The 14,634-nt window shown below is 43.8% G+C and overlaps 2 protein-coding genes across 5 annotated transcripts in view; one reads left to right on the top strand and one right to left on the bottom strand.

The window, feature by feature from the left end:
• NBAS (NBAS subunit of NRZ tethering complex) overlaps positions 1–6,897 on the bottom strand; it is a 338,668-nt gene extending 331,771 nt beyond the window's left edge. For all 4 annotated transcript variants that reach the window (XM_075923472.1, XM_075923475.1, XM_075923474.1 and 1 more), the window contains exons 1-3: positions 6,737–6,897; positions 1,058–1,112; positions 4–40 (exon numbers count right to left, since the gene is read on the bottom strand). In XM_075923472.1, the coding sequence (XP_075779587.1) occupies positions 4–40; positions 1,058–1,112; positions 6,737–6,856 (212 nt within the window). In that variant the 5' untranslated portion in view covers positions 6,857–6,897. The remainder of the gene's footprint in view (positions 1–3; positions 41–1,057; positions 1,113–6,736) is intronic.
• A 5,674-nt stretch (positions 6,898–12,571) lies between these two features.
• Positions 12,572–14,634, top strand: part of DDX1 (DEAD-box helicase 1) — a 46,415-nt gene continuing 44,352 nt past the window's right edge. Inside the window, exon 1 of the mRNA XM_075923471.1 lies at positions 12,572–12,853. Within this exon, the coding sequence (XP_075779586.1) occupies positions 12,838–12,853 (16 nt within the window). The 5' untranslated portion in view covers positions 12,572–12,837. The remainder of the gene's footprint in view (positions 12,854–14,634) is intronic.

Below are 14,634 nucleotides of genomic sequence, written 5' to 3'. Positions count from 1 at the left end.
TACCTGTACCAGATATACTGAAGCAAAAACAACGCAGGACCTATGAAAAGAGAAAAAACAATAAATTGAATCACAACTTTAACAGCTAAAAAACAAAATTCAATGCTCGAATTATAGCAGAAAGTAGAAGCCAGTGTGTCAAATAGGGCAATCTCCTGCAATATCTTGAATAAAGTTTATTGAATTATGTTCAATATTATCAAGGTTCGTTTATTAAAAATTCAATTGTTACTGGGTTATTGAGGGATTGTATTTATTTTCATGGATAAAGTAAGATGGGAAAGAGGCAATAGTGAGGAGCCAGAAACCTAGAGTGGATGCATTTGCTGGATCAAATACAGATGTAGTTGCCCTGTATAACAACACTGAGAATCATTATTAAAATGTATTTCAGCATAAAAATAAACATTCTTTGTATTTCTACTTTACCTACTAAATATCACATTTTATGAAATATGTAAATACAGAGTTCAAACCTCATGCAATTTTGAAAACTCAATGAAAAATATCTGAGAAAAAATTAACAACATGCATGTAATCATATTTATAACAGTGTGCCATGATTTTTAAAAACCTTGTTGTAGAAGAGTCCAAAAATCCTAACTAAATACATTAGGTCTGTCATTGGCATGTGCCAAAAACTCAAAATCATTGAGTCTTCCGTAATACAGATGCCTGTCAGATGCATATTTTATTCGTGTTCCCCATGTGGTACTATCTAACCAGAAAACAAACACACACACACACACACACACACACACACACACACACACACACACACACACACACACACACACACACACACACACACACACACACACACACACACACACACACACACACACACACACACACACACACGAACGAAGATACAGAGGGAAAAATCATAAAAAGCTGTTTCCAAATTATTGATACATAGTATATGTTCCATTACACTAGACCCATCACAATGACAAGGCATACCAAATCCTTTAAGCAGAATTTACACACACACTTCATTTGAGCCATAAATAGAAAACCAATCAACAATCCTTCAATGAAAATAAGTCATATTTACCTGTAATTGCTCTAGTGATGATAAATGATGCACCATGCTTTTTGTTGCCTCTCGGCTGCAATTAAAACAATATGTTCATCATGCAATGTCTGAATAATCCAATATTCATGTACAAACAGCAAATGCGCTTGATAAAACTCTAAAAACTTCTCAGTTTTGACTATTTCCAATTTCATATTAAATTGCAAAAGCTTAAACTGTATAACTGAACATTCAGTATGTGCCAAACTGTAATAAAAACAGAATACTAGCACAGGATCCAATAGTTCAACATACTATCATTGATGTATGACATTCTGATTGTGCATAAGAAAAAGTCTCTCACTTATAAAAATTCTGGCTCTTTCACATAATAATTTTAACAGGTACCTTTCTAGATGTATTTCTGCCCAGTAAAATAAATATTCAAAGACTATTTTCTCTCCCTAGTGCCCTTCTACCACCTTTTCTTCTCCCAGTCAATCTCACTAACACTACTTCTGTAGTAATGCCACTACACTCTATTATGCATCCATTGCATGGCATTCATAATACACGTGGTTTATAGCTTATGCAGAAAGGAGCAGTTCAGGAGACCTCTATAGGGAAAGGATGAAGCGATATCAGCCCAGGACAAAAGGCACAGGGGAGAACCAAGAAAGGAAAAAATATATGCAACCAAAAGGGAGCTCCAAATAGAGGGGAGAGATGGCAGAAGTTGGGATAAGTGCTCTTGTCCATAAGAAGAGGATGAGACTACTTTTCACAAAAAAAAAGGAAGGAAAGGAGGAAGAAATCAAAACTAGAGATGTGAATGTTTAACTAGAAAATTGATAAACCTCACCCTTAATGCAGAAGCGAGGAACCTTTTTTGGGTTGGGGCTGCTGACACATACAAAAATCAGTCAGGGACCACACACAAGCAAGAAGCAAAAAAACAAAAATAAAAATCCCAGAAATATGCACTGATGTGGCCCCATACTGAGACGACACACTTCACATTCCCCTTGCACATCAGTGTCTAGAGGGGCCTGGGCGAATAGATTTTGTGCGCTCTAGCCCTGTGTAGGCTCCCCAATGCTGCAGGGGGAGCCCTGAACCTCAGGGGCCAGATCCTAGCAATCCGTGGGCTGGATGCGGCCCCTGGACCTTAGGTTCCCCATCCCTGCCTTAATGAATGAGACTTGCTGTTTAAGATTAACCCAACAGGATGCCACAGCAGTCGCTGCCTCTTGGACACCAGGGCCCGCTGCTGGAAGGGCTACTCCGGCAGCTAGGCCAAAGCAGTCCTACAAACAGGGACTGCTCCAACCAGGATGCTGGAGCAGGCCCAGCCTGTGGAGTGCCCTGGCCTGCCACAGGCACGGGGTGCTCCAGGCCCCCTCCCACCGTCCCCTTTAATCAGTTAACCGGTTAAACAATATCGTAACCAGTTAAACAATTAAACAGGATTTTACATCCCTAATTCAAACGAAAAGGGAAAAGATTTTAATTAGGTATGAAAAAAGAAGACAAAACAGATAAAGAGAAAAGGAAGACATTACAAACATAGCTTAAAGCAGGGATGGGGAACTTCAGGCCCAAGGGCCGAATGCGGCCCCCAGTTTGCCTGGATCAAGCCCTCACAGCTCAGGGCTCCCCCAGCATTGGGGAGCCCATGCTGGTGTCTCAGCTCTCCCACCTTTCACCCTCCTCCCCCAACTGCTCCACCATGGATCTGGAACACACAAAATCTACTAACCTGGGGCCCCTAGGTTCTGGTATGTGAGGAGTGTCTTTCTCCTTCTCAGTCAGGGACCACATCAGTAAGGGTTTGTTTGCTTGCTTGCTTCTCACTTGTGTGCAGCCCCCAACTGATTTTTCTGTGGGTCAGCAGCCCCTGACCCAAAAAAAAGGCTTCCCACCCCTGGCTTAAAGAAACCGTTTTCAATCTGTGGTCCAAAGACCCCTGGGAATCCGTAGACTATATGTAAGATTCCAAAGGAGCATGTGCATCTATTTAAAGTTTTTTGGGGTCTACAAATGAAAAAAAAAATGTTCAGACCCACTTGCTTAAAGTTGTTGTCGTTTTCTGGTCAAAATCTCACAGCACCATAAACAGAAGTCAAGTGAAGGAAATACAATTACTACCTATTGATATTCACAGGTTATTGGAGCAGGTGGTTTTACAAGAATCATGCCAATGATTAAGGTAAAAATATTTTAAAATAAATATTTAAGGCTATGATTTTCAAAATGAGTGCCTAAGTTTGGTTTCCATGTTCCTATTTTGAAGGCAATGAGAACTATGGGCTATTGTGAACTTCTGAAAAAAAATCAGGCCACTTGTTAGATGTAATGAATGCATAGTCAGATGCCTAAGTTGTATCCCAGTGTGATAATCAGAAAGTAGATTTTATTTAAAGTTTCCAAAGCAGATCAAAGAAATATTTTTCATAGCAACAATAGCTCTTTAGAATGCCTATTTGTTGGGTCTCAGTGGAGATCAACAGAAAGAAGTACACATAACTGCCCTCATACACAATTTGTTCAATTAAGGTTTATCAGACAGGCAGAAGTTGGGCTCCAGTTTCTATACAGCATACAGTAACAATAAATGAAAAAGTTTATTTTATTTCTCATATTCATCAGATTTCCTGATGTGCCCAAGGACACAAGTCCCACTGAAACTTCTAAGGAATCATGAAAAGCTTGAAGATTCCACAAGCAATTTTGAAAGTCCCCCCTTCCCCCAAAAAAACTTTTTGAAGATTTACACTATCCGCTTCTATACTTGAACTAAAAAGCCTCGTTCTTCAATTGTTTTTAATCCCTAAAAGTAAGTCATTTACTCTATTAGGAACATTAAAATGTATTCTCCTTTAATGTATCTCCACTGAGCCTTACATGCACCATGCAGTTACAGAGAAACCCTTCTTCCAATCCATTAAGAAACCTCCTTTTACGATACATTCATGTTTGACAGACAGCTTCAAATTTTACTGTTAGAACATTTCAGAAATAAAATCTATATAAGGCTCCTATCTACATTTGCAATGACAATGTGCCCATTTGAAATATCTATTAAGCATTGATGTTTTTAGCTGCCTACCACACACATTAAGGTTCCCCGGGCAATCTTAAAATTCAGTCTCCCTATGCATATGCATTATCATGCAGTCTTTAATTATGATTTTAAACATATTTTCCCAGAGGTGCTCCTAACTATGAAGTGGGGTCAGGGAATGTGTGTGGAGGAGCGTGGTTAGGGCAGGATGCTTGTCCCACTCTTCTCTGCAAGGCACTGCCAAGCACCCTGCCTCCACCACACTCCTCCGCAGATATTACCCCGATCCTTCTTCCCAGTAAGCACCAGGCAGGACAAAGCAGGACAAGTACCCATATAGAGTCCTTTTTCTGAACAGTTGCAAAAAAGCAAACATGCTTCTGGGATGCATTAATAGGAGTATTGTGAGCACGACACAAGAAGTCATTCTTCTGCTCTACTCTGCCCTGATTAGGCCTCAGTTGGAGTACTGTGTCCAGTTCTGGGCACCACATTTCAAGAAAGATGTGGAGAAACTGAAAAAGGTCCAGAGAAAGAGCAACGAGAATGATTAAAAGTCTAGAAAACATGAGCTATGAGGGAAGACTGAAAGAACTGGGCTTGTTTATTTTAGAAAAGAGAAGACTGAGAGGGGACATGGTAACAGTTTTCAAGTACAGGCAGTCCCCGGGTTACATGGATCCGACTTACATCAGATCCCTACTTACAAACGGGGTGAGGCAACCCCGCACTAGCTGTTCCCCCCAGCAGACCAGGGAGACGCAGAGCGGCTTTTCTCAGCAGACACCTCAGCTTGAGAATAAAGGACTGAGGGAAGTGAGGTGTGGGAGAATAAAACGGAGCTCTGGAGAAATGTTTGGCTAGAGTTTCCCCTACAATATGTACCAGTTCTGACTTACATACAAATTCAACTTAAGAACAAACCTACAGTCCCTATCTTGTACGTAACCCGGGGACTGCCTGTATCTAAAGCGATGTTACAAGGAGGGGGAGAAAAATTGTTCTCCTTGGCCTCTGATGACAGGATAAGAAACAATGGGCTGAAATTGCAGCAAGGGCGGTTTAGGTTGGACATTAGGAAAAACTTAACTGTCAGGGTGGTTAAACACTGGAATAAATTGCCTAGGGAGGTTGTGGAATCTCCATCACCAGAGATATTTAAGAGCAGGTTGGACAGACGTCTATCAGGGATAATCTAGACAGTGTTTGGTCCTCCCGTGAGGACAGGCAACTGGATTTGATGACCTCTCAAAGTCCCTTCCAGTTCTAGTATTCTATGATTTACACATCTGCTCCAATAGCCACAAAAATTAATTGGAAGCAAATACCTATGGATTTCTGCAGAAATTGCAGTACTCTATTCTTGAAAAGTGTTCTTAGTATCCATTAACTAGAAAGTGGAAATTAAAACACTGTTTGCTCAGTTATTTCCCTAATTAAATTTTTCATGAAGTATCTGTGTTTTAACTAGAAATGTGTGTAATTGACAAGTCTAACTGATAAGACTAAGCTTATCGGTTAATCTTATAGTCAACTACACTTTGACATGCCTAGTATTGGGGGAAAGGGAGGGGTGCGTATTTTACACACACAAACAATTTGAAATCAAAACATAAATACAAGGAACAACTTTACAGCAGAAATGTAACCTCTAAAATGTAAGACAGACAGCTGATTTAGCACAAAGTGGAAAAGAATAGAGAAATAAATGGAAGATGAAAAATTTGTCCCTGAGGATACACGGCCAAGCCACTACTCACCAGCCACTGAAAACAAGGTTTCTCAGTGGCTCACACAGAACAAACAGAACCTCAACAAATTACCATCTTCCAATTAGTAAAGTTTAAATAATATCCAACTTTTGTGCTTTGATGTCTACTTATGCCATCCTCTGTAAAACACACGAAGTATGTTATGTTCTCCCCATTCAGTATACGGGGCAGATCTGCCAACCAAGACCTGCCATAGCTTTAATAGGAAATAACTTCATTTTGCATCATACACTGTTTACTTGATAGAGGGCCTGGTTTCCCTAAGTGCAACCCGTACTGACTCTTTTGGCGCTGTTAGCTAACCTCTTCTGAAGAGCAGGCTCAAAGTAAATTGCACAACGAATACTTCTACCCGACAGCCTTCTGTACTTTTGCTAAAAAGCAAAAACCTCACCAATATTGGTTAACGGTATAAAAAGCAAAGGGGCAGCGGCAACGCCGGCTTGAAGCGCTTTCCATCATACAGCGCACACAGCGGTGTTCAAGGGCTCCCCGCACCCCGGGACTGCAGCAGCCCGCGTGCAGGAGCGAGGTGCCAAACGGGAGCGGGCCGCCTCCCCCCTGGCTGAGCGACACACGCCAGGTGTTTGGTACGTGCCCGGGATGCTCCTTAAGGTGTCAGGAGCCGCTGCCTGCCAGGGTGGCCCCAGCAGCCTTAGTAGCCGGGAGAGAAGAAGGCCCCTCGCTCGCTCGGGATGACGGGGGGTCTCGCGCGTGGAAGGTGCCCCCAACGGTAGCCCGACCCCTCGTCGCTGGGGGACAAGGAGACCGCGCCGTGCGCCCGCCCTCCCGCGCCTTGCAGGGCTCAACGTGGCCACCCCGCCCCCACCTGGGTCACTCCCACCCAGCTGAGCGGCGGGGGGGCGGGGGGGGCAGACTGACCTGCACCTCGGTCTCCGGCGGCCACTCGGTGTTGATGAGCAGGTCGTAGAGGATGTTTTCCTCCTCGTCCCCGCTAGCGACCCCCGCCGCCGCCTCCCAGCTCCCAGCGGCAGCAGCCATGAGACACCAGCTACGGCGCCCGGCTGCGGACAAACCTCTCACTCACTCCTCCTGGCGGGGAGGAGGGAAAGAGATGTTTAACCCTTTCCGCTCTGCTGCTGTCTGCATAGGGCAAGTGGAGGCCACGGCCACACCAAAAAAAACTGAAAAAAACAACGAGTGGTCCAGTAGCACCATATTTTTTGTTAGAAACGAATACAACTATATATAGTATCATGAGCTCATGATACTATAATATATCAGGGGTCTGCAACCTATGGCTCTAGAACAAATTTGGAACCAAAGATGGCCCTTTTGTCAATCCCAAAATACACATTTTTTTAAGTTAAAATGAAACATTTAAAATTTTAAAAACGTGTAATTACTCATGTCAAGATGATTTGTTTTGTCTATTTCACCTTTAAGTGTTCACTTTAACCACACTCTGCACCCTCCCTTGCTCTTGCTTCCTTCCCCCCGGCCGGACACCCTACACCCAGCCTGCTTCTGCACACTACCTCCCACCCACACCTTGCACCCTCACCCCTTCCTGTTCCCCAGATCCTGCACCCCCATCCCTATCTCACTCACTAGCAGCCCATCCAGCACACTGAAACTCTCATTTTTCTCCCCACCCCCAGAGTCCTGAGGTGTCTCAGGTGGGAGCCACATCACTGACGGTTGGCGTAGTTCTTCTGTTTCTCACTTGTGTGTTCCCCAGCTGATTTTTCTATTGGTCAGTGGCCCCCCAACCCAAAAAAGGTTCCCTGCCCATTCCATTGTGGAAGAAAACATTGTCCTCGCTCTGAGTTTGTAAGCAACAAGTAGCCAGAGGCAGTTTTATTACAAGCTGCAGCAAGGGAAAAACTGGTTCGGACGGGGGGGGGGGAAGTCCCCCCAAGGCAGATCTTCAGATACAAGCAATTATGAAGAGTTTATATACTGTCCATTATATATAATAACAACAACAATTAGTCTCCTTCCCATTACAGACACCAATGGCTAACAGTTATTTAGTTCCACCCAGATGCTCCTTATCTCAAGGTCCCTGCTAGAGTCAGCATTCTATCCTTATCTCCGTATGGAGGCAAGAGGCAAAGGCAGTGTCTAAGTACAGATCTCGCGTTGTCAGGCCACAGACTTAGCCTGACTCTTGCTCTCTTGTTAACAAGACCAAGATGGCTGCACACAAATTCCCGTATTCCCTTTTCCTGCCTCCACACCATAAATAAAGAAAACATTGAAACCTTTTGTTTGCGACATAAATTAATACTTTATTTAAAATGAAGTTTGATAAACTAACAGGAGAAAGTTCAAACACTTAATTTGTTTAATAATTTAAATTAAACCATTCTCCTTAGCTGCAGGACTTGCAAAATGGCTCAGGCATAATTATGTCATTAACTCTGAATTTCCATTGCAGCTGGTGGTCTACAGAAAGGTCTTCATTGAGGCGGATGGTCCATAGACCAAAAAGTTTGAGAACCACTGTATTACAGGATCAGCACCCTAGAATGCACAATCATCGAGACAAATAGTGTTAATTTAGGAGAAACACAAAGAAAATAATAAACTACATAGTATTTTTTTTAAATGTGTGTATAGTATTTTTTGTAATGTAGACTTCTTACAACAAAAAGAAGATCACACTTTACTGCTAACCTTTTCTATTTTTAGTATTTTAATAATCTCTTTTTAAATTTGCAGTCAGCTATGTGGTCTAGTTTTAGATACTGACAAAAGTGTGGAATTACAAGGCCTAGCACTCTATGCCATAGACGGTTTAAATTAAACATTACAGAAATAGTGCCATTTGAGAAGAAATTTCTACTGAGTTCTGATTGTTTCTTTAGATTAATATTTTTAATTTATTTATGTTTTTCAAGGTAAAAGGGTGACAACAGCAGTGCATCTGTCCAATGTTCACAATTTATAAGAACAATATGAGGTTCACAGTACATTTTTCCTTTAGCGTTACAGATCTGGCAACAAGTGCTTCAACAGCTTCACATGGGCACCTCAACTTTTTTTAAAATAATTGCATTAGTATAATATTTTATGACTCCATTGAAATGTAAAACATGAAGATGATGGATTAGATAGAAATGAGTTAAGGACTGTAAAGTACAAAGAGGAGCCAGAAAATAAACATCATTTAAACAAACTATATTAAAATTGATCTCATCTGAATATAATGCAAAGGTGTATAGCAGAGATGAAACTGATACCCACTAAAATATGGCCTTTGGTCTTTGGTTACTAATGAAAGACAGCTAACAAAAACGATCCAAAACACCACTGGTGACAAACGAAATCTGGTATTAAAGTACTAGAATATTTATTGCAATATTCCTAATACTTACCTTCTCATATACACCAGAATAAGTCAGTAACAATGAATATGCTCTAAATGGTAACACACTTGGACAGAAGGTGCTGAACTCAATTCTCATGACAGGAATTAGTTTAGCCATTATTCATGCCACTGTGCAATAGTACATATTGCATTGTTATAGAAGCTGTCCTTTGGATGAAATCTACACCAAGGTGCTTTCTTCTTCTCTCTGGGGAAGTCTCAATGGAATTTTAAAAGTTCTGTGTATCATTTTGACAACAGGAAGGAATCACCATGATGCTCTACTCTCATGCTTTCTCTTTGATAAACTAGTTTATAATTGGCCAAATTCACAAATAATGTGAAATGGTGAAGTTACACTTGTTTAGTTCCCAGTTTGAGGTTAATCCTATATTTACAGTTCCAGATCCAGAGGTTTTCACTCAATAGAGGTTCTTGTCAATAGGAGTTTGTTTCAACAGAAACAGAGCAGAAACTGAGCAGTAAAAGTTGAGTAAGGACTTCAGGAATAGATTATTAAAAATAAGTTAGAACTGATTATTATTCCGTATGTGTAAGTAAAGATACTTTCAAACAAACATACTCTTCTAGAAGATTAAATAACTATGAAACCAGGCTATACCAATCTACTTGTTTAGAGGTGACAACAACTGTATAATTTAAAGATAAAATATTCAAAGTAAACAGATAGTTTGGGCTTAGGTTCAAGTCAAGAGTTCAGTTTCAGCTTTGGATTAAATGAGCAGTGTTACTAATTTTCTAAGGGTGTGTCTAGACAACAGCGCTATTTCAAGACATCCGTGTAAACATAATTCCACGACAATTTTGTAATAGCACTCTATTTCAAAATTAACTCAAAATAAGCTATGGAATTTACATAGCTCAAATTGAGTAGCTTATTTTGAGCTAAGGGTGCAGTATACATGCACCCTAAATTGTACTGTAATTCTCATTCTATTTGGTATTTGGTATTTTTGTTAAAGTTGCAGCAAGATCCTAGCTCTGTCCAAGAGAGTTGATGACTTGGAAGTCTAGAGTGAGTAGCCTTCTTGGAGCAGAGAGTGCAGTCCCTTGAACCTGTGACAAAAATAACCCAAAAGCAGCGAAAAGTCCTGTAGCACCTTATAGACTAATACAAATGTTGGAGCATAAGCTTTCGTGGGCGAAGACCCATTTTGTCAGATGCTTTAGCCCACGAAAGCTTATGCTCCAACACTTCTGTTAGTCTATAAGGTGCCACAGGACTCCTCACCACTTTTGCAGATTCAGACTAACGCGGCTACCCCTCTGATACAAAAAAACCCCAGATTTTCAAGTGAATATTTTCAGATTTGGAAGCCTGACTCTTCAGTCTTGAGAAAACAACAAATAGTCCTTGAACACTTGGTGCGGACAACACTGAGTCTGAATGAGGATTCAGAACTTGGGTTCAGTTTGGCTCATGGTCTCAGGTTTACTAGCTGGGTTACAATTCACAACATGATCTTGATCTGGTCAGTCTCTGTGTGGTTTCAAATTAGGTACACTGAATGGGTTAGGGATGTTAAGGACTAGCAAATGCGTATCGGATAGTCTCTCGACTAGTCAACTAGTCGATTCCCCACCACCACCACCACCTCCCTGCTACCTCTATGAGATAGAGGCAGAAAAGAGGGGGAGTACTTCAAAGCAGCAGTGCCACACAACTGAGCCGGGAATCAGCTATGCGGCACTGCCGCTTTGAAACCCCAATGCGGTGTTTCAAAGGGGAAGCCGCTGCACAGCTGATCTGCAGCTCAGTTGTGCAGCACTGCCCCTTTAAAACACCACTTCCATGGAGCCCGGAGTCAGCTAACACCAGGTTCTGAGCGGCATTTCCCCAGAAGCCAGGGTCTGGGGAAATGCCGTTCGGAACTCGGGATCAGCTGGGGAGCTGGCCTCGGATTCCAGGGAAATGCTGCATCGAACCTGGAGTCAGCTGGGGAGTTCCCAGCTGACCCTAGGCTCCCACTAGGGGGGACTCTTGTGCATTTCAAAGCAAGCCACCCGCACGCAGTCTTGAGTCAGTAGCTGTATGCACTGGCCTCAGGCTGTATGGGGAGTTCCGCATTCCTCCTTTGAAATATACAAGAGCCCCAGTGGACATTTAAAAGGAGAAATGCGGAAGTGCCTATCGACTAGTTGAGTAGTCGATGGAAATACCATCGACTATTCAACTAGTCAATTAACCACATTTTAACATCCCTAGTATGGGTCAGTCTGGGATAATCAGAGTTAGTTCTGGGCTAGTCAGGCTAAGTGTTCATAGTTAGTTTGGGCTGGTCAGGGGTAAAGATGTTAAATTGTAGTTAACTGATTAATCAACTAGTCGATAGGCACTTCCGCATTCCGCCTTTGAAACGTCCGCTGGGGCTCTTGTACATTTCAAAGGAGGAATGCAGAACTCCGTATACAGCCCAGGGCCAGCAGGGAGTCCTGATGATTCTGGGCTGCAAGTGTCGTGCTTGCTTTGAGATGTACAAGAGTCCCTAGCATGGGCTCTTGTGCATTTCAAAGCCATGCATGCCATGAAGAGCCTGGGGTCAGCTGGGGACTCCTCAGCTGATCCCAGGTTCCACTGAAATACCGTGTGGAGCCCAGGATCAGCTGAGGAGTCTGCAGCTGACTCTGGGCTCCACTGTGCACCACTGCTCCTTTGAATCACCAAGGTGGCATTTCAAAGGAGTAGCTGCCATGCAGCTGAGCCGTGAATAGCTATGCAGCACTGCCCCTTTGAACACCACTTTGGTGTTTCAAAGGGGCAGTGGTCGCACAGCTGAGCTGGGGATCACCTGTGTGGCAGCTGCTCCTTTGAAACATCTCCTCAGAATTTCAAAGGGGCAGAACCATGGAGCCCGGGGTCAGCTGAGTGGTGTTTAAAACACTGAGGTGGCATTTTAAAGGGGAAGTGCCTCAGCATTTTGTGGATCCTGGGGTCAGCTGAGCTCCACAGCATTGCTCCTTTGAACACCACTTCAGGTTTCAAAGCAGCAGCACAACATAGCTGATCCCCATCTCAGCTGTGCAGTGCTGAGGCTTTGAAGTACTCCTTCTCCCCTCCCTCCCCTTTTGCTGCCTCTATGGGATAGAAGCAGCAATGGGAGGGGGAGCGACTAGTCCACTGACTATGGGATAAGCATTTCTTATGGGATAGTCAGGGGTAGCCTGGGCTGTTGAGGAGGTGGTTGGGGGTGAGTCTGGGCTAGTCAGGGTGGGTTTCAGGGTCAGCTGGAGAAGGTCTGGGTGCGGGATCAGGGTGAGTGTGGGATGCTCAGGGTGGGTCTGGGAGGCAGTCAGTCTGGGAGAGGGAGGGAGGGAGTCAGGCAGGGCAGGGTTGCTGCACCAGCTCTCGGGGTTAGACTGTGGAGGGCGGTGTGAGGAGCCGGGCTTGGGATTGGTCCGTGACCAGCGATCCGCGTCGCAGCTCAAGTCACTGCCTCGCTCAGGGATCAAGGCTCAGGACAGAGACTTTGGGGGGCTCAGGCCGGACACCCTCGGCGCGGGCGATTTTCGCCGCCGGAACCAGGGCGGTCGGGCCGCGGAGCAGCCCGGAGGGATAAAGCGGTGGGACCGGCCGTGCGCTCTTTGGGCAGCGGGCTGCTAACGCTGCTGTCTGCGTGGCGCCGAGATGGCGGCTTTCTCCGGTATGTGGCCCTTGTGGGGAAGGGCGAGGTGGCGCTAAGGGCCCGGGTGGGGGTGGAGACGAGGAGCCGTAATCTCCCTCGTTACACGGGCCCAAAGCGAGCCAGGTGTCGCTGTTCCCCGGGCAGGCAGGATCCGCTCATGTCCGGTTGCTCTGGGGCCTACGGCCGCCCGCTTTCTTCGCGCGCTTAGCCCCAGGGCAGGTGAGGGTCCCAGGCTGCTGCCCTGGCGGAGGGGCTGGGATGGGGCCTTGCTGGGTGTCTCACAAGAGTGTGATGCTACAAGAAAATAGTAGCAGCTGGTGTTAGTAACAGCTCCCTGGAGGACATTCCTCCCTCCCGCGCGCGCACACTGGGTTGCTTATGAGGAGCTTTTCTCAGGTCGTAACGGCCTAGGCCAGGCTGGCAGGGGATGGGTGTGAACAGTAAACTTCGTTATATCATTTGATTTGGTACAAATTAGTGTTCATTTAAGGAGGCAGCTTTTCATATGCCCCTTGAAGGCCTAGGTTGGGGTTTTGATTTTTTTTTATGTTTGTCAAGTCAGCCCCACCCTGTGACTTTACTGTTCTGTAAATGGTGTTTTGTAAATAAATTGCACACTACAGTGGACTGCAATTCAAAAAAAAATACTAATGTGTGTCAACTCCTGGTCTAATCACTCTTTCAATACATGATTGTATGCAACGTTAATAATTGTTTATCCTGACAGATGAAAATTATCAAAAACAAAATTTTATGCAGAAGAAGGCTTGATATTGGGCTCTCTAGTTATATCCTGATCCCACACCCAGACCTTCTCCAATTGACCCTGAAACCTACCCTGACTGCGGAGATTTGCTATAGACCCCTTCGGTGAAAGTGTTCACAGTTCCTTATAATACTATATGGATTTTTGACACAAAAGTATAGATGAGAAATTCTTCTCCATATCATGAAGTTTTCATAGTATTAATTTAGGAATTAGACTTCATGATACAAAGATTATGCCATAATGTCATGACTTTATAATGTACTAGGGATGTAAGCGACTAATGGACTAGTCAACAAGCCAAAGTTAATTGGATAGCCTACACACTAGTTACTTCCCCCCTCCCCCTACCGTTGCTCTTTCTATCAGAAAGAGGCAGTAGGGGGAGCCAGTGCTGGGGGAGCTGTCTTAAGGTAGCAGGGGTGCAGTGGTGACGTTCCTCCTTTGAAATGTACAAGAGTCCCTGCTGGGACATTTCAAAGGTGGAATGTTGCGCAGCACTTCCGGAAACATTTAAAAGTAGAAGTGTTCTTACTGACTATTTAATAGTTGATGGAAATTCCATCGACTATTTGATTAGTTGATTGATCTAATGTTAACATCCCTATAATAATACTTTACAGTGGGAGTTTAGCTGAAATAATTATGGCTATTTTGTGGAAGGGAACTCCTTGCTAGAGGATGTGGTCAAGGCTAGGACTTTAACAGGGTTCAAAAAAGAGCTGGACAGATTCATGGAGGTTAGGTCCATTAATGGCTATTAGCCAAGATGGATAGGGATGGTGTCCCTAGCCTCTGTTTCTCTGGAGGTGGATGATAGGGGAGGGATCACGTGAGGATTACCGGTTGTGTTCCCTCCCTCTGGACCGTTGGTCTGACCCAGTATGGCCGTTCTTATGTTCTAAGGGGAGGGCTCCTACAAAGCTTCATTTTTTGAGACTGCTACATTATTTATGTGGTTTTCAATGGATACATTTCAGATAAGAATTAAACTAGATACACTTATTACAGTGTTTTTGGTACCGTTAACCAT

This window comes from Pelodiscus sinensis, chromosome 3, assembly GCF_049634645.1.
Source record: "Pelodiscus sinensis isolate JC-2024 chromosome 3, ASM4963464v1, whole genome shotgun sequence".
NCBI lineage: Eukaryota > Metazoa > Chordata > Testudines > Trionychidae > Pelodiscus > Pelodiscus sinensis.
The sequence above is the reverse complement of the archived record's forward strand: the minus strand, read 5'-3'. Positions and strand labels throughout refer to the sequence as shown.